At 42.2% G+C, this 20,076-nt stretch overlaps 1 protein-coding gene across 2 annotated transcripts in view; it reads right to left on the bottom strand.

Annotated features, from left to right (window-relative positions):
* The window catches only part of LOC124147210 (cilia- and flagella-associated protein 43-like), a 51,590-nt gene that overhangs the window by 20,707 nt on the left and 10,807 nt on the right, over window positions 1-20,076 (bottom strand). For both annotated transcript variants that reach the window (XM_048381465.1, XM_048381466.1), the window contains exons 7-21: window positions 19,278-19,360; window positions 18,090-18,221; window positions 17,553-17,669; window positions 16,283-16,363; window positions 15,670-15,818; window positions 13,011-13,114; window positions 11,047-11,190; window positions 9,205-9,389; window positions 7,900-8,049; window positions 6,956-7,083; window positions 6,118-6,292; window positions 4,037-4,147; window positions 3,276-3,353; window positions 2,716-2,841; window positions 359-463 (exon numbers count right to left, since the gene is read on the bottom strand). In XM_048381465.1, coding sequence (XP_048237422.1) covers window positions 359-463; window positions 2,716-2,841; window positions 3,276-3,353; window positions 4,037-4,147; window positions 6,118-6,292; window positions 6,956-7,083; window positions 7,900-8,049; window positions 9,205-9,389; window positions 11,047-11,190; window positions 13,011-13,114; window positions 15,670-15,818; window positions 16,283-16,363; window positions 17,553-17,669; window positions 18,090-18,221; window positions 19,278-19,360 — 1,868 coding nt within the window. The remainder of the gene's footprint in view (window positions 1-358; window positions 464-2,715; window positions 2,842-3,275; window positions 3,354-4,036; window positions 4,148-6,117; window positions 6,293-6,955; window positions 7,084-7,899; window positions 8,050-9,204; window positions 9,390-11,046; window positions 11,191-13,010; window positions 13,115-15,669; window positions 15,819-16,282; window positions 16,364-17,552; window positions 17,670-18,089; window positions 18,222-19,277; window positions 19,361-20,076) is intronic.

Raw genomic sequence — 20,076 nt, 5'->3', positions numbered from 1 at the left:
TCTACACTGTTCTAAAATGGGTCTTACTTCGCGAAGTGCATCAAATCATGTGAGCACCTTGATTAATAACATCACAAGATTTGGAAAATATCTGTTGATGCCGAGTTGGTGGTACACATGCTATGCAAATCCTGCAATCGACCAAAATCTGGATGGCAGTTTACAAACTGGATATCGATTTCGTTACGCAAATTTGATTAGCTATGCATAGACTCGTTAGTCCAGCCAAACTCCATAATACCAGCCTAGTTTGGCAAGGGTGGAAACTGGACTTTCCTAGTCAGTTAACTCCCTTGCTTCTGGACAATGCATTGTTATGGGACCCATTTAAACTTTCCTGTTGGCGAGAGTTTCTTACTTGGAGTGCTCTCCCCTTGACCTTCATTTCGTCCCAGCACTCCTTCTTGATCATGTCTCGTAGGTACATCTTGGCCAGATTGTCGAACTCGATCTCTTCTCTCACCTGGAAAACAAGAAAGATTCAATGAGTAAAGTCACTCATTGTTACTCAAATGAATTTTTAAAACAAGGTTTACAAATACAATATTACATTCACATCACTGATGTGCCAGGCTGGTAACAACATCGTTAGTCTAGCAACAACCCTGCTGATGTAGTAACATCCTTGCTGATGTAGTAACACCCTGCTGATCTAGTAACATCCCTGAGTAACATCCCTGCTGATGTAGTAACATCCCTGCTGATCTAGTAACATCCTGCTGATCTAGTAACATCCCTGCTGATGTAGTAACATCCCTGCTGATCTAGTAACATCCTGCTGATCTAGTAACATCCCTGCTGATCTAGTAACATCCCTGCTGATGTAGTAACATCCCTGCTGATCTAGTAACATCCCTGCTGATCTAGTAACATCCTGCTGATCTAGTAACATCCCTGCTGATGTAGTAACATCTCTCCTGATCTGGTAACATCCCTGCTGATCTAGTAACATCCCTGCTGATGTGGTAACATCTCTGCTGATCTGGTAACATCCCTGCTGATCTAGTAACATCCCTGCTGATCTAGTAACATCCATGCTGATGTAGTAACATCACTGCTGATGTAGCAACATCCTGCTGATCTAGTAACATCCTGATGATCTAGTAACATTGCTGCTGTTCTAGTAACAACCCAGTCGATCTAGTAACATCCCTACTGATGTAGTAATATCCCTGCTCATCTAGTAACATCCCTGCTGATGTAGGAACATCCTGCTGATGTAGGAACATCCCTGCTGATGTAGTTACACCCTGCTGATGTAGGAACATCCCTGCTGATGTAGTAACAACCCTGCTGATGTAGTAACATCCCTGCTGATGTAGGAACATCCCTGCTGATGTAGTAACAACCCTGCTGATGTAGTAACACCCTGCTGATGTAGGAACATCCCTGCTGATGTAGTAACATCCCTGCTGATGTAGTTACACCCTGCTGATGTAGGAACATCCCTGCTGATGTAGTAACAACCCTGCTGATGTAGTAACATCCCTGCTGATGTAGTAACAACCCTGCTGATGTAGTTACACCCTGCTGATGTAGGAACATCCCTGCTGATGTAGTAACAACCCTGCTGATGTAGTAACATCCCTGCTGATGTAGTAACAACCCTGCTGATGTAGTAACATCTCTGCTGATCTAGTAACATCCTGCTGATCTAGTAATATCCCGCCAATCTAGTAACATCCCTGCTGATCTAGTAACATCCTGCTGTTCTAGTAACAACCCTGCCGATCTAGTCACATCCCTGCTGATCTAGCAACATCCTGCTGATCCATTAACATCCTGCTGATCTAGTAACATCGCTGCTGTTCTAGTAACAACCCTGTCGATCTAGTAACATCCCTGCTGATCTAGTAACATCCTGCTCATCTAGTAACATCCCTGCTCATCTAGTAACATCCCTGTTGATCTAGTAACATCCCTGCTGATCTAGTAACATCCTGCTCATCTAGTAACATCCCTGCTCATCTAGTAACACCCTGCTGATGTAGTAACACCCTGCTGATGTAGTAACACCCTGCTGATGTAGTAACACCCTGCTGATGTAGTTACACCCTGCTGATGTAGTAACACCCTGCTGATGTAGTTACACCCTGCTGATGTAGTTACACCCTTCTGATGTAGTTACACCCTGCTGATGTAGTTACACCCTGCTGATGTAGTTACACCCTGCTGATGTAGTAACACCCTGCTGATGTAGTTACACCCTGCTGATGTAGTTACACCCTGCTGATGTAGTAACACCCTGCTGATGTAGTTACACCCTGCTGATGTAGTTACACCCTGCTGATGTAGTAACACCCTGCTGATGTAGTTACACCCTGCTGATGTAGTAACACCCTGCTGATGTAGTAACACCCTGCTGATGTAGTAACACCCTGCTGATGTAGTTACACCCTGCTGATGTAGTAACACCCTGCTGATGTAGTAACACCCTGCTGATGTAGTAACACACTGCTGATGTAGTTACACCCTGCTGATGTAGTAACACCCTGCTGATGTAGTAACACCCTGCTGATGTAGTAACACCCTGCTGATGTAGTTACACCCTGCTGATGTAGTAACACCCTGCTGATGTAGTAACACCCTGCTGATGTAGTTACACCCTGCTGATGTAGTAACACCCTGCTGATGTAGTAACACCCTGCTGATGTAGTAACACCCTGCTGATGTAGTAACACCCTGCTGATGTAGTTACACCCTGCTGATGCCTACCCTGGATATCTCGGTGTCTCCAAGACTCTGTAGTTTGGTTTGCTCGTCTACATCCAGATCAAACTCATGTCGGCCGAGCTTCTCAATGTCAGGCAGAATCTCATTATCCTTCATCATGTCCTGAATCTGTTGCAACACACACAAATCTATGTCAACACAGTGATCCTAGACAAGGACACCACAACAACATAAGATCAAACATAGGTCTACATATTCACAGTTAAAGAGTAAATGTTTGTGCTTTAACAACAGACAAGGAAAAGTTTAAAGGGAATACAAAAAAAGTCATTCATAAACTTATACCACCAATCACATTACTTTTCATAATGATAAGTCTTTTGCATTGATAACAAATACTGTTCCTAAATTTTTCTAAAACCTTTGGAATTCTAGGTTGTAATTTTTCCCTGTCAGTGTATACTTATTGTAGCATAGATGGATTTAGTTTTTAGGCTGATTGCATATCATCAACCCAACAAATATTAATTTAAAGAAAACTATTGACTTAAGTTAAAATTTTTAGAGGTTGCTGAGTGTGTACTATGGTTCCTGAAACTCACAGTTCTCCGGATGTCTCTGATCTGGGTCCGAAGCCCTGTCTTGGTATCCGCATAATGCTGATCTTCATCTATTAGAGCCTGCAAAGGGGGAGGAATACAAGGATTATGCTACATGCAATCCTTGTAGGTCCTTGTAGGATCCAGCATTTTTAAAATGGAGGGGTGAAAATATCAAAATCCTTTCTCAGATATATTTACTGCCTACAACATACTCCCAAAGGGGAGGTATGGACCATATGTAGATCCAGAGGGAGGGGGCTACAGACCCCTGCCCCACCTCTGGATCCGCCAATGTTAAGTTTTCAGTGAAAGCTGAAAATGGGATAAACAAATTATTAAACATTTAATATTAAAAAGAATGAAAATATCTGTCAAAATGATTTTGATATTAACAATCATGATTAACACAATATGGAAACAATATAAAGTATAATATATTCAACAGTGATATAAACAGAGCGTGATATGATTTAGGCGCTTTAGCTTGTCAGAAGTTATTCGCAGTGAAGTGACAATTACAATGCACTTGGAATCAGGTAGCGCAGTCATGTCTAAATATAATCAAATATTTAGTACTGAAAAGAAATTTTTCATTAACAGACGGAATAAGTGCAGACATTACAATGCAGATTATAAATCATGAGAATTACAATTTGACAACGAAATTGACAGGATACATTCAATATGCAGAAATGTATTCCCAGTCAAGCGAAGGCAAGATTAAGCAGCATAGCGTTGTCAGTGACAACTAGTTTTCAAACCTCGAGTTCGCGCTCCTCTAACCAAGTCGCATCCGCCTTAGGCGTAGGAGTAGGCGTTTTGTAGATAATATCTTGGTCAATTGCCTCCTGCTTTTTTCTCTCTGTCCTCTCCTGTGTGCAAAATTGTGATCAAACTCATGCATTAACAGTGACCTTCCTACAATGATTTGATAAAATTCATTTCCTCTATAAATAATAATGACATGTGCATGTTCATGCAACTACGATTATGCAAATTAAGTTCTGAAATAGATTAAAAAGTATATTTTCAAATTATATAAATTAAATGACTATGAATATAAGTAAAACTTATAAGATTATTTAAAACACATGCCTTCTATAAAAAATATGAATTTGTTCAAAGGAGCATTTTTGAGCCTAAAATGTTAAATGAAGAATCGGTCACCATCATAATTCTATCCCATTCAGTAAAAGAGATTTTGACTCACTCACTGTTATCAATATTCAGTTCACTGCTTCGTAAATGCTCCTTTGACAACATATAACATCTACATAATGTTTTTTCTAAGTGCATATTATTTACTCTTTAAAGTCATATATGTTCAAATTAAGAACAAATCATAAACACTGAATCTGAAAATAGAGATTTAATGAATCACATGCCCCCAGTTTCAATACCGGCAGAACATAATAGTTCCATGTCCAAACTACTGCACTGCATTTTTAAAACAGTTTTAACCAAGGGTAGACAACTCATGATGGGATGAGGCCATGCATGCTATGACTGCAGACTTATCAAACATGGAGATCTTTGTATCTTAACTTCTCAGCAAGTTCTTCCCCAGGGTGTCATACCAGTACCCTTGTGGCATTTGGCTCTGGTGACTCTCAGATATATCATAAGGGCTAAACACTGGATCTGGTCACCACGGCAACCACAGAACTACCAGCAACTGCTGGTACAAGGTCTGTGTTTATTTCACATGTCTGTTTTTTTAGTTTGTTTTTGCACGCCACACTCTGTAATATGTCGGCTGTATGACGGTGGGCTGTAGAAAATGGAGTCTGGACCAGATGATTGACATCATGAGCATTGGTCCACACCATTGGGATATGATGACACGCATCAACCAAGTCAACGAGTCTGATAACCTGATCCCATTAGTTGCCTCTTACAACAAGCAGACCGCCTCCGTGGTCTAGTGGTAGAGCGTCTGCCCAGAGAGCGGAAGGTCTGGGGTTCGATCCCCGGCCGCGTCATACCAAACGACGTTAAAAGGTGGTACTTGTTGTTTCCCTGTCTGGCGCTCGGCATTAAGGGGCTAAAACAAGGACTTGTCGGCTCGGAGTCAGCATACTGTGTCCGAGTGGGGTATTCATGTTAAACTGCAGCATGGTATCTCAGTGGGCTAGCACTATAAATCGGCATCAGTCCGGACTAGTACAAGCAGCCACACACACACATGCATGCACGTCGCTATATAAGTGCAATAATCTTGGACGCGACGTTAAACCTAATTTCACCTCACCTCTTACAACAAGCATGGGTTGCTGAAGACCAATTTAAACACAGACTCTTTTGGAAGTGTCCTATCCAGATTTAGTAAACGATAGCCATCCAATTGCTTGGCATTATAAGCTACGAGATACGAAGACCATTTCTAACCCGGGTCTTCATAGGGGTATTTTACAGTTCATCAGGTGACGCTAAGCAATGCCATCAGCAAGGAGTAGGATGGGTTTGGCAGGATGGATGCTTGACAGTTTCTTGGGAAACACTGAATTCTACCTAACACTGAATCAAGGATCAAGAAACATGTGGAGTCTCGAAACAAGCCCCTCTTTGACCAGCAGTAAATGGGTACCAGGTAGGATGAGCTGGTCATGTGGATGAGCCATGAGCATGCTTTAAGGATGGATACAACACAACATGAATATGATCACAAAATTAAAGACTCTTGTCTGATCAGTTTCCATCCATGCTTTCAGCTACTAGGAATGTCTGAGTCTGTCTATGTCCGAGTCTGTCTATGTCTGAGTTTGTCTATGTCCGAGTCTGTCTGTGTCTGAGTCTGTCACTGACTGTTCTGAATGGTCATATGTGCCTTGGTTTTACTTACCCTCTCTTCCTGTTGCAGATCAGATGTAGAACGAGACACAGGCTCTGGTACGTTCCATTCAGTTAGACTCTGAACAAAGTCATCTTCTTGTTGCTGTAAGGTAATCAGCCGTGCCTTCCTTGACCGAGCTATGTCTATAGCCGATTTGGCTTTACTTATTCCAATCGATGTGAAGCTGTAAAGAGAAGAAGATGGTGAGTTTCTTTGCCCGAGCTATGTCTATAGCCGACTTGGCTTTACTTATTCCCGTCGATGTGAAGCTGTAAAGAGAAGAAGATGGTGAGTTTCTTTGCCCGAGCTATGTCTATAGCCGACTTGGCTTTACTTATTCCAATCGATGTGAAGCTGTAAAGAGAAGAAGATGGTGAGTTTCTTTGCCCGAGCTATGTCTATAGCCGATTTGGCTTTACTTATTCCCGTCGATGTGAAGCTGTAAAGAGAAGAAGATGGTGAGTTTCTTTGCCCGAGCTATGTCTATAGCCGACTTGGCTTTACTTATTCCCGTCGATGTGAAGCTGTAAAGAGAAGAAGATGGTGAGTTTCTTTGCCCGAGCTATGTCTATAGCCGACTTGGCTTTACTTATTCCCGTCGATGTGAAGCTGTAAAGAGAAGAAGATGGTGAGTTTCTTTGCCCGAGCTATGTCTATAGCTGATTTGGATTTACTTATTCTGGTCGATGTGAAGCTGTAAAGAGAAGAAGATGCTCAGTTTCTGTTTTTTATAACATGTACAATAATAAGTCCATTTATAATTTTGGTCCTTCAAATCCTATGGGACAGAACAAAAAGTGCCCTAATCATACTTACAGGTGTAATGCCAAAAACGACTAGTACTCACTTCCACGCGAAGCAGATGAGGACTCCATCGTAGCCCGAGGACAGGAGGTAGTGACAGTCCTCGGAGAATGTGGCGGTGTGGACCCCGTCTAGATTATACTCATGGGGCATGATGGAGACATGGCGGTCCTGAAGAGACACATGGTCCTGGGGTGACTAATTATCATACATGCCATGACATATTAACTATAGTCATATGAAAGAACTGGGTGTTCGCTAACTACTTTTGAGTAGCTTATATAATCTTGGGTCTCAGGATTGCATACACGTGTACAAGCAAAGAACCATTTCATTTCTGCTTGACAAAGAGTATTATAACTCCCATCTCCCAACATGCAACTATAACTATGCTGACTGTCACCACTCATTATTCAAATATAACTGTCATTCTAAAAATGTGTTCTTGGTTCACAGGCTTTCCGTTACAAGTAAAACTAGCCATGAACTTGACCTCTACAATGTATGTGAAACTGGCCATGAACTTGACCTATAGAGTGTATCCGAAAATGACCATGAACTTGACCACTACAGTATATGTGAAACTGGACATGCACTTGACCATTACAGTGTATGTGGAACTGACCATGCACTTGACCTTTACAGTGTATGTGAAACTTACAATGCACTTGACCTCTACAGTGTATGTGAAACTGACTATGACCTTGACCTTTACAGCATATGTGAAACTGACCATGAACTTGACCTCTACAGTGTATGAGAAACTGACCATAACCTTGACCTTTACAGCGTATGTGAAACTTGCCATGAACTTGACCTCTACAGTGTATGTGAAACTGACCATGAACTTGACTTCTACAGTGTATGTGAAACTGACCATGACCTTAACCTTTACAGCGTATGTGAAATTGACCATGAACTTGACCTCTACAGTACATGCGAAACTGACCATGCACTTGACCCCTATATAGTGTATGCACAACTGACCATGCTGCCTTTGGCTCTGAGCATGATGCAGCCATCAGTGCCGTAGGACGCCAGCCACCTGTTGTGAGGGGACAGCATGATCTTTGCTCCAGCCAGCTGATGACCTGTGAACTCCGTCTCAGCTGACAAGTACGCCTCAGGGCTGGTCATCTGAAATATAGGTTACACCATGAAAACATCATGTATGGTACATAATGAACTGATGAAGGAGTAAGTTTTTCTAATGTTAACAGCTTCCCAAGGACTTGTAAAATTTCAGGCTTTTGGGGGCATCCTTTCTACATTACCACTATTCTGTTTCAGGTTAAATTCCCTCTCTGGGGAAAGTGTTGTGGTATTGCCCACATCAGTATACATCCCTTTTGCAGATATGCTTTTTGACCAATAACTAGACGTCTGAAACCATGGCAACACCCTCCATCATGTCATTGTTTGAAATCCATTAGTAATCTGATTTTTACTCTATGATATCCAGGTGTTTGACAAATCACAATGAAACAGTCTACAGTTGAATCTCGTTAAGTACAAACAGGGCAACTAGAAAGAATGGATACGCAGATACTTTTGTTGCATCCTTCTCTATATTTATTCATCATCATTTACAGCAAGATAACCTGAGTCCTTTAAGTACAAAGAACATGCAAGTAGAATTCTACCTTAGTCCCGAGTAATTGTATTTTGGCATTGGTTGTTTAACTAGAAAGGAATATGTTTTGCAAACTGAAACCGGTAGAAACTAAGTAGAAGATGTAAATAATTGAGTCTGGACCAGACAATCCAGTGAGTGATATTGTGAGCAATGATCAGGCTTGGTTACTTGGTTGACTGCGTGTCCATGTTCACCCGCACAGTGGATAGTTTTTCACGATATCAATCACTGGATTGTCTGTCCCAGACACAATTATTTACAGGCCGCCGTCATATAGCTGGAATATTGCTGAGTGCGGCATTAAGACAAAAAAAAACAAAAAAACATTCCGGTGTCTAGTCCATTCAACTTGTAAAATTCCAGCTATTCACATATGATACAACTCCTAATACGCCAATCAAAGTCGTTTCCAACAATTACATTCTAAGGAACTGCAAGACACACAAATAAGGCTTAAAAAGATAAAATGCGGGCGGGCAGTATTTTTTGTTTCGTTTTTTGTTGCTTGTCAAACCAGTATGTAACCAAATAAACAGTTGTGTACCTTCAACCTGGGAAAGGGCCTCCCTACATAAACAAGCATACAAACTAATGGTGTGGGCAGTGCCTGAGAACCAAGACCATCATTTGTTTTAACCTATGCAAGAGCTACCGACCTTCCTGGGTTTAGTTTCAGGCACAGCAACACTGTAGATCTTCTTGGTGTGTTTGTTGATGGCGTACAGAGTGTTGTTCTCACCGAACGCTGCCCCCTCAGTCGGCACAGTCAGGTGGAACTGCATCTTGTTGATTGCCTCATCTCGGAAGTCACACTTCAGGCTGTTGTAGCTGATCTTCAGATCTAATCAATGATGATCATAATCACAGTGAGAGTGTTAGGTTTATTGCCGATGGGTCAGTATGTAAGTTATATCACAGCATGTACGTCAGTTAATGTGGGAGAAAAAATGAAATGATGCAGGTGTTAGATGTTTACCACTTTCATGAAATGATATCCATGGACATGGGGCTAAGAAACCCAAAAACATAATCAGGGCAAATTTGGTTTTCCAACCCCCCAGCCCCCTCAAACCTACAGCCCGATAATAGGTTTTTTGCAGGCCTAAGGGGCGTAACTCTGCAAAGTGAATTAACAATAGTTGCTTAATGTAAAGCCGTTGGGCAATTCCATCAAAATTCTGAGTCCTTCTCTGAGATTCAAATTTAAAATTTCAGGTTAAGGCCAGACCATGAAATTCAAGCATTTCCAGCCTGTTCAGGCCTCAAAGTTGCGACTAAAATGATCGCCAATGCGACCTAAATTTCAATTTGTCTACTGTCTAAAATTCAGAAAAAAATACTTGTATCCATATGGCTACTTGGTAAAAATTTAAACTCTGAGGAATGCTGTTTGAACCTTGACCTTATGATGCAGCAAAGGCAAGTGACAAAATAGTGACCCTTTAAATGTCCTCAAACTTAGTGAATTGAAACAAGTTTCAGAAGGGATATGTTCCTTTAACATCTAACGCTCAGGTAAGTTTAAGTAGATAGAAGTCTCCCCATTGTCTGCGTTTCTGTCAGCAAATCCACAATCATATGAGAAGTAGGGTAGATTACTTAACTCTATCCATGTAGTGGACACCACAGCATATATAGTAACTTCAGTGGGAGGAGTGACAGATCAAATGTAGTAATTTGAATGATTTGTGGTTCTTAATGTCTTTTGAGTATATATATATAGTCATCATAGGATATATATATATATATATACACATCCTATGATGACTTGTTTGTTTGTTGTTTAACCACAATCAGCAATATTCCAGATACATGACAGTGGTCTGTAAATAATCAAGTCTGGCAAGACAATCCAGTGATTGATATCAGGAGGATCGATCCACTCAATAGGGATACAATGACATGCATCAACCAAATCAGCGAGCCTGACCACCCAATCCTGCAAGTTGCCTCTTATGACATGCATAGGTTGCTGATGACCAGTTCTCAGACAGATCTTCACAGGTCTGTTACATGGTGAAGAGATTATTACCCTGATGTGTTTTCATATTGTCAGTATCATATGGAAGTAATAAATATGCATTATGCCATGGTTCGCATATTACAATTTTGATGAAATTTACATACAGAGGACCCGTGAAGATCCGGGGTAGAATAGGTCTTCAGCAACCCATGCTTGCCATGAAAGCCGACTATGCTTGTCGTAAAAGGCGACTAACGGGATCGGGTGGTCAGGCTCGCTGACTTGGTTGATGCATGTCATTGGTCCCAATTGAGTTGATCGATGCTCATGATATTAAACACTGGATTGTCTGGTCCAGACTCGATTATTTACAGACCGCCGTCATATAGCTGGAATATTGCTGAGTGCGGCGTAAAACAACCAACCAACCAACCAACCAACCAACCAACCAACCAACCAACCAACCAACCAACCAACCAACCAACCAACCAACCAACACATACAGAAACACAGGAAGGTAACAGTTTCTGTTTACCTTTGATCAGCGTGTCTGTGAGACTGAAGACAGTGAGCTTGTTTGCCCCTTGATCCTTGTCATGTTTGTCATTGGTTGTGACCACAACCTGCACGTTCTGGCCGCTGGTGAAGTTGGTGATGGTGTTGATGCTGCCGTCCACAACTGAAGAGGAAACAACAGACATTGATAAACACAACCCTACCAAACAAACCCATCAGAGAGCTACCAAACTAGGGACTATGTACACACTTTAAATAGAAATAGCCACACAAATTACAGTGAGTGAGTGAGTGAGTGAGTATTGTTTTACGCCGCTTTTAGCAATATTCCAGCAATATCACGGCGGGGGACACCAGAAATGGGCTTCACACAATGTACCCATGTCGGGAATCGAACCCGGGTCTTCGGCGTGACGAGCGAACGCTTTAACCACTAGGCTACCCGACCGCCCCACACAAATTACAGAGACACAATCCCCATAAAATCTGCATCATAATGATTAAAACCCGCCATATTTTCAATGGAACCCAACCAAAATCACGCCGAACGCAACAAACGGAGTGCGGATGTGCAGATCTGGTACAGTGCTCACTGGCTGTCAACAAGCATCTAGAGGGAACCAATGTGATGAGTGTTTGTTCTTTTTAGTCATTAATCACATAATTTTAAAAGGTATGTAGATTTTGAAAAAACGCAAAATGCCATATTTATTTAACACAGTACTCAATTTTTTTTAGCTATTTGTCGGCCTGTAAATAGTCGAATCTGGACCAGATAATCCAGAGATTGATATCATGAGCAAGGTATGATGACATTCAACCACAGAGAGCGATTATTCATTTTGTTCTAGTTATTTGATTTCCACTTAACAAGAAGAGACAGTTTCAGAAATTCATCAAATTAATATGCACAACGATATTAATTATCACTGCAGTGTCATCGTTTTTGCAATAACAGGAGTTGATACTACACTTCTGAGTTTACATTCAACTGATTTAGTGAATGTTGTTTAATCCCACAGTCAGCTATTTTCCAGTCATCTCCAATACAGCTATAATCAAATCTGGACCAGGCAATCCAGTGACTGAAATCATGAGCAACAATCCACACACAGTCAAAGAGCCTGACCACCAAATCCTTGTTAGGTGACTCCGGTTGCTGGGGACAAATTCTACCTGAGAAACCCCACAGAGATAACAATCAATAAGAGCATGTGCAAGTATTGTGATATGTATCGGATTGTGAGCAAAGGATCGTGATATGTATCGTACGTATCGGTGTATCGTCCCAGCCCTGCTGAACATCCCGCACTATTTGAACCCATGATCCTAGATTTCTGGCATATCTACGGGAAGCAACAGGGAATTCTGTGACCCGTGCCCCCTTATGTGACCAACGTCCATGCACTACCTGTATACCCGTGCTCCCTGTTGTGACAAACGTCCATGCATTACCTGTATACCCGTGCCCCCTGTTGTGACAAACGTCCATGCATTACCTGTATACCCGTGCCCCCTGATGTGACAAACGTCCATGCACTACCTGTATACCCGTGCCCCCTCATGTGACCAACGTCCATGCACTACCTGTATACCCGTGCCCCCTTATGTGACTAACGTCCATGCACTACCTGTATACCCGTGCCCCCTTATGTGACCAACGTCCATGCACTACCTGTATACCCGTGCCCCCTTATGTGACCAACGTCCATGCACTACCTGTATACCCGTGCCCCCTGATGTGACCAACGTCCATGCACTACCTGTATACCCGTGCTCCCTGTTGTGACAAACGTCCATGTACTACTTGTATACCCGTGCCCCCTTATGTGACCAACGTCCATGCATTACCTGTATACCCGTGCTCCCTGATGTGACAAACGTTCATGCATTACCTGTATACCCGTGCCCCCTGATGTGACAAACGTCCATGCATTACCTGTATACCTGTGCCCCCTGATGTGACAAACGTCCATGCATTACCTGCATAGCCCAGCACTGAGAACTTCTGGGATGGTCTTCCATCTGCTACAAACACCTCGTCTCCCTCGGGGGCACTCAGGATATATCTCCCATTTTCATCAAACCTGAAGACCACAACATGCATCATCAGGATCAATATTTCTGCACCTTGTTATTATCACTTCAAAATGCCAAACAACAATCTGTCAGGCATAATTCAGACTAGATAAGAACACAATATGCAGATGTCAAAAGCAAAGTACCACAGTCCCGACAGTGATGACTTAGCATTACGCCACTGCCACATGTTAATTTGCATATCACGTGACCAGACTCAACAGTCCGGTCCAATGGAAGCGTTTCAGTGTGCTTTATAGATTGTCTTGCATAATAATGAAAATACACCAGCTGTGATGGTGTTTGCTTTGTTTGTTTGTTGTTCAATGCCACACTCAGCAATAATCCAGCCATATGACAGCGGTCTGTAAATAACCGAGTCTGGACCAGACAATCAAGTGACTGACATCATGAGCAACGATCCATGCAATTGGGATACGATGACTTGCATCAACCTGATCCCGTTAGTCGCCTCTTATGACAACATAGCTTTACACATCAAAGTGAATGTATTGCTAGTTTTTCAAGTTTAACAATAATATTTCAATGAATGTGAACCATTATATGACATACATTTATCTAAATTTATAGATTTTAATAAAGAAAAAAATGATGAAAAACGTATGTTACTTGTTGAATAAACTGGGTAAGATTTGACAAATCATCACATCGTGCTGGCCTGTGGCAGAGAGACTAGGTTGAAGTCAAGGAACTCAGAGTAGGAGAGAGGCAAAATACATGATGACGTATTCACAACAGAAACAAACAACCAGGGTGCCGTTGTACAAAACAACCTTAGCACTACCACTGTTGTACGTCCATGTCAAGGTATGGGAGATATGATCACCTTAGCGCTACCACTGTTGTACGTCCATGTCAAGGTATGGGAGATACGATCACCTTAGAGATACCACTGTTGTACGTCCATGTTAAGGTATGGGAGATACGATCACCTTAGCGCTACCACTGTTGTACGTCCATGTTAAGGTATGGGAGATATGATCACCTTAGCGCTACCACTGTTGTACGTCCATGTTAAGGTATGGGAGATACGATCACCTTAGAGATACCACTGTTGTACGTCCATGTTAAGGTATGGGAGATACGATCACCTTAGCGGTACCACTGTTGTACGTCCATGTTAAGGTATGGGAGATACGATCACCTTAGAGATACCACTGTTGTACGTCCATGTTAAGGTATGGGAGATATGATCACCTTAGCGATACCAATGTTGTACGTCCATGTTAAGGTAATGGAGATACGATCACCTTAGCGCTACCACTGTTGTACGTCCATGTTAAGGTATGGGAGATACAATCACCTTAGCGATACCACTGTTGTACGTCCATGTCAAGGTATGGGAGATACGATCACCTTAGCGATACCACTGGTGTACGTCCATGTTAAGGTATGGGAGATACGATCACCTTAGCGCTACCACTGTTGTACGTCCATGTTAAGGTATGGGAGATACGATCACCTTAGCGATACCACTGTTGTACGTCCATGTCAAGGTATGGGAGATACAATCACCTTAGCGATACCACTGTTGTACGTCTATGTTAAGGTATGGGAGATACGATCACCTTAGCGCTACCACTGGTGTACGTCCATGTCAAGGTATGGGAGATACGATCACCTTAGCGATACCACTGTTGTACGTCCATGTCAAGGTATGGGAGATACGATCACCTTAGCGATACCACTGTTGTACGTCCATGTCAAGGTATGGAAGATACGATCACCTTAGCGCAACCACTGTTGTACGTCCATGTTAAGGTATGGAAGATACGATCACCTTAGCGCTACCACTGTTGTACGTCCATGTTAAGGTATGGGAGATACGATCACCTTAGCGGTACCACTGTTGTACGTCCATGTTAAGGTATGGGAGATACGATCACCTTAGCGATACCACTGTTGTACGTCCATGTTAAGGTATGGGAGATACGATCACCTTAGCGATACCACTGTTGTACGTCCATGTTAAGGTATGGGAGATACGATCACCTTAGCGCTACCACTGTTGTACGTCCATGTTAAGGTATGGGAGATACGATCACCTTAGCGCTACCACTGTTGTACGTCCATGTTAAGGTATGGGAGATACAATCACCTTAGCGATACCAATGTTGTACGTCCATGTTAAGGTATGGGAGATACGATCACCTTAGCGCTACCACTGTTGTACGTCCATGTTAAGGTATGGGAGATACGATCACCTTAGCGCTACCACTGTTGTACGTCCATGTTAAGGTATGGGAGATACGATCACCTTAGCGATACCACTGGTGTACGTCCATGTCAAGGTATGGGAGATACGATCACCTTAGCGCTACCACTGTTGTACGTCCATGTTAAGGTATGGGAGATACGATCACCTTAGCGATACCACTGGTGTACGTCCATGTCAAGGTATGGGAGATACGATCACCTTAGCGCTAAGATCCCTTTATGCAACGGCGATCTGTGCATCAACTAAGGGCCACAACTCTGCACCAGGAGGTGCAGTTTCTTCTACTTCTATTGTTTCCAGGAGAATGTAAGCAGATGAACTCACTGTAGATGAGAGACTGGGCCGCCATACATCCGGAACCTGTGCACCACTCTCAGTTTCTCAATGTCCGCCAGGTCCACACAGAAGATGTGCCCCGTCATGGTGCCCACCAGGGCAATGTGAGCTAGGGGACTGCAGGCCAGGGCTGTCGCCTGAACCAACAGATATTTTACACACACAATATGAAGCACTGTAAAAAATACTCATATCCCCCACCAACATGAAGGAAAGGAGCACTACTGCCATTTTCAGTCTAAGTCAAAGTCTTTGCCATGGAAACTCGAAAATGAACTTTTTAAAAATCCCAAACTATCAAAAGGCACCACTTCACCACTAGATCTATACTCAAATGTATAAAAACAGCACGTGTAAATACCCAATGAAGCTTTTCAGCATGCATACAACAGAGCTAATTCATGAAACACAATTATGAGCTAATTTACTTTACGAGTCAAGTGTATATTTAGAACCGTTATATACTCTACTGCAGAGTATGCTACGCGATAGTGCTTCCTCTTATTTTCAAATACGTCGCTGTCACGAGCTTGAAATGAATTCCAGACATGTGGGACTTCCTGTTAACAACCACACATGATTACAGTGATGGTTCTGTTACCTGAGCTCCTAAGTTGACAGAAGACAGGAGCTTGCCATTGTCAACTTTCCATACTTGAACTTCCCCATCTTCTCGGACGCTCTTAAACACAGATAATGCCAGTCATCAGATGTTGTATCAAACTTCCTCAACTTAATACAAACAGTTTCAGAATAAGAAACAGAAATTGTTACCAAATACAATGCATATTATTGCGAAAAGACGAAATGTTCCAACAAAAGAGTAGACCATTTTTTCATGATCATGTTTGTTTGTTGGTTGATGCCACACTCCACAATATCCTAGCAATATGACGGCAGCCTGTAAATAATCAACAATCCAATGATCAATGATGTGAATAACGATTTACGCGATCAGTATACGATGGCATGCTATAAACCAAATCAACAAATCTGACCACCCGATTCATTTGATCGTCTCTTACAACAAGTAGAGGTTGTTCAGAAACTATTCTAACCCTGAATCCTCATAGAGTCCATGATTATGATTTCTTGTAGAGACTAATAACTTTATATACAATCGGTATAGATGACTCTTCAAATAATATACGAATCTCTGTATATGCGCTTTGAGCAGCCGACATTGCCACTGACAGAACTTTGAGCGGCCTTTGAGGGACCTCTAATCAAGCTGACAGAGCTAAGAGCTGCCACTAATGCCGCTGATGGAGCTTAGAGCTGCCGCTAATGCCGCTGATGGAGCTTAGAGCTGCCGCTAATGCCGCTGATGGAGCTTAGAGCTGCCACTAATGCCGCTGATGGAGCTTAGAGCTGCCGCTAATGCCGCTGATGGAGCTTAGAGCTGCCGCTAATGCCGCTGATGGAGCTTAGAGCTGCCGCTAATGCCGCTGATGGAGCTTAGAGCTGCCGCTAATGCCGCTGATGGAGCTTAGAGCTGCCACTAATGCCGCTGATGGAGCTTAGAGCTGCCGCTTTTGCCGCTGATGGAGCTTAGAGCTGCCACTAATGCCGCTGATGGAGCTTAGAGCTGCCACTAATGCCGCTGATGGAGCTTAGAGCTGCCGCTAATGCCGCTGATGGAGCTTAGAGCTGCCACTAATGCCGCTGATGGAGCTTAGAGCTGCCGCTTTTGCCGCTGATGGAGCTTAGAGCTGCCGCTAATGACGCTGACGGAGCTTAGAGCTGCCGCTAATGACGCTGATGGAGCATACAGCTGCGGCTTTTGCCAGTGACGGAAATTCGAGCGGATGCTAATGACGCTGACGGAGCTTCAGAAATTATAAGATTCAAAACAACAGAGCAATGCTTACAACAAATGTTTCCGATCCTGTTGCCATGGCAGAAACAGCAATAAACTGCCCATGGTGGAAATCTCGAAGTAGAAACAAGCTCTGCGGCAGGCCGGAATCATACAGATGAATGCTTCCCTGGAAGGTAATAAAGACTTAGACATGTCCTTGTGGATCAAACCTGGACACACTAGTAGAAATAACATATAATTAATATTAAATATATATGATAAATAAACATTCATAATAATATACTACTCAAAGAAGGTAAAGAACACCAACTTCTTTCATATTACCCTTGTTGATCCTTCACAATGACAGATTAACTCCAGTAATACATATGTATGAAAGAATCGGGAATTCTTAAACTTCTTTGAGTAGTTTATATTAATTTCGTAATGTTTATCACTTGCTGCAACTTATGATTAAACATAATGATTTTTTCTTTGTTCTCTTAATTTTACAGTCTGACATCAGATATTGCCTGCTTGGGATAATGGTCCTAAACATTGTCTCCACAGACGATCTGGGCATAGCAACTTCTGTAGGTGACCTTACCAATGGAGAGCACAGGGCCATTCTGCTGAAGTTGTGAGAGAAGGCCAGAGATGAGATGGGTGCGCCCACACTGCACTGCTCTGCCACCTTGAACTCATCACCGCCTGTCTCAATTCTCCTCAAAACACCATCCTGTACACAACCAGAAGATGTTAGACATCAAGCCATTCATTTAACAGATATTATTAACACACATACAAGAGTGATGAAACCTGCAGTCTGAAAACTTGAAGTGTATAGCCAGAACTTAATTGACTCTTGTGCATTATTTTCATTATATCTTAGTGATATAATTTGGACCTTACAGAATTTTTCTAGACTCAGGCTTTAGACTACTGGATTTAGTTGCAGACTGCCTCCATTGTGACCTAACTAAATGAGTGGCATAATCCAAATATTGGCAGGGGTTAGGGTGGCACTGCCTCTTGTAAAAGTATCATATATTGCACACATCCTTGCTTGCAAACTACCTACTAAAAATATTTGGATAGTCCCGGGAATGATTGGCCACCATTTTCACACTTTCATCTAAGTGCATCTTCCAAACATCTGTGTGAATCAGTGGTATCAGACCATTTGTCACAGTTAGTTGAATATCAATGCAAGAGACAAGGGTCTTTTTATCTAAAGATAATGCAACTGTTTACATTGTTAAAATATTCTTTAATCGAGTTAAACAGACAAGATAAAATCTTATTTTCAGGCAGGACCTGCTAACAGTAGGGTTGGGACGGGTAACCCGGGTACCGGTACATGGGTCGGGTGGTTACTGAGCAGGACCTGGGTACCCACAGGATTACCGGTGCCGGCGGTTAGTCATGTGATATATTGTTTAATGACAAAAATGATCTAGAACTATATGGTTACACTAGAAGTCACTAATGTTCACATTTCTTCCTGTCACATTACGGTATTCCTCATCGGACATTTTGTACCCAACTCTTGGGCCTACAGTGGGTATCTGGGTAGGGTAGTGTAATAGGGGGGTGGGTACCTGGGTAGTAAATTTGGACTCGTCCCAGCCATAGCTTACAGGTATATTTGTTCATCTTATTTTATGATTTTAATAAAAAGAATTCTGACAGTTGAGCAATGGTGACTAAGATACTTTGGTCAATCCACTTTAAGAAATAAAACAAAATAATGTTTGAACTACATATTTTTAAACGGTCACAAACTAATGCTTACCGTTCCTACTGCATAGAGTCCCTTCCTGTGTAACGCAATACAGTTGAGTGATCCTTCCAGGACCATGGCACTGAGCTCATCAGCTGGAACAAGGAAACCATAACAGTCATGGGTGAGCCAGTCATCTCAGGCGCTGCAAATCACTGTGCAGAGTTGTGTCCCTTGGACATGTCAGGCACCTATGAACTTTGGTTGGAATCCCAGATTCCCAGTCAAGGACATTCTTGATTATTTAGTGTATTATGTCTCCATTTTTATTTGATAAATTCTGGTGGTGGGACAATACACCGATGTATTGATGGATTGCGATTTTTTACTTCTCGATACAAGTATTGATCACAGTCGCACACTAAGTACAAAATATTGATTCATACTTTAAATGTTTTCAGTTATAACTGTTACACCTACAACTAATAGTAGTAGTGAAAATTAGAAGTGAAAACATAAATATTCTCTTCCAATGTGCCATACTTGACACTGCCAACTGTAAATCGTCAGTGTGCCAGGTATTTGGCCATCCTGTTTATGAAAAAGATGGCTTACGCATCACAGATAGGAGCACCTGCATCTATCATGATACGTATCGGATCGTGAACAAGGTATCATGATACGTATCTGAAGTCTCAACCACAGTCTTTCCTATTTCTAAGTCAGCGTGGAATTTCAGTGACACGTGGAGTAATTGGATTGGATGGCTATTTTTAGCATCGTCCTCAAAATGAAGCTAGGGTGGTGAATGTGTCAAGGGTATTTGCTATAACAAAATGGATAATCGAGCATGAGTCAAGGGGTACTTGCA

The sequence above is a fragment of the Haliotis rufescens genome, unplaced genomic scaffold, assembly GCF_023055435.1.
Source record: "Haliotis rufescens isolate VD_foot unplaced genomic scaffold, xgHalRufe1.0.p SCAF_39, whole genome shotgun sequence".
NCBI classification, from domain to species: domain Eukaryota; kingdom Metazoa; phylum Mollusca; class Gastropoda; order Lepetellida; family Haliotidae; genus Haliotis; species Haliotis rufescens.
The sequence above is the reverse complement of the archived record's forward strand: the minus strand, read 5'-3'. Positions and strand labels throughout refer to the sequence as shown.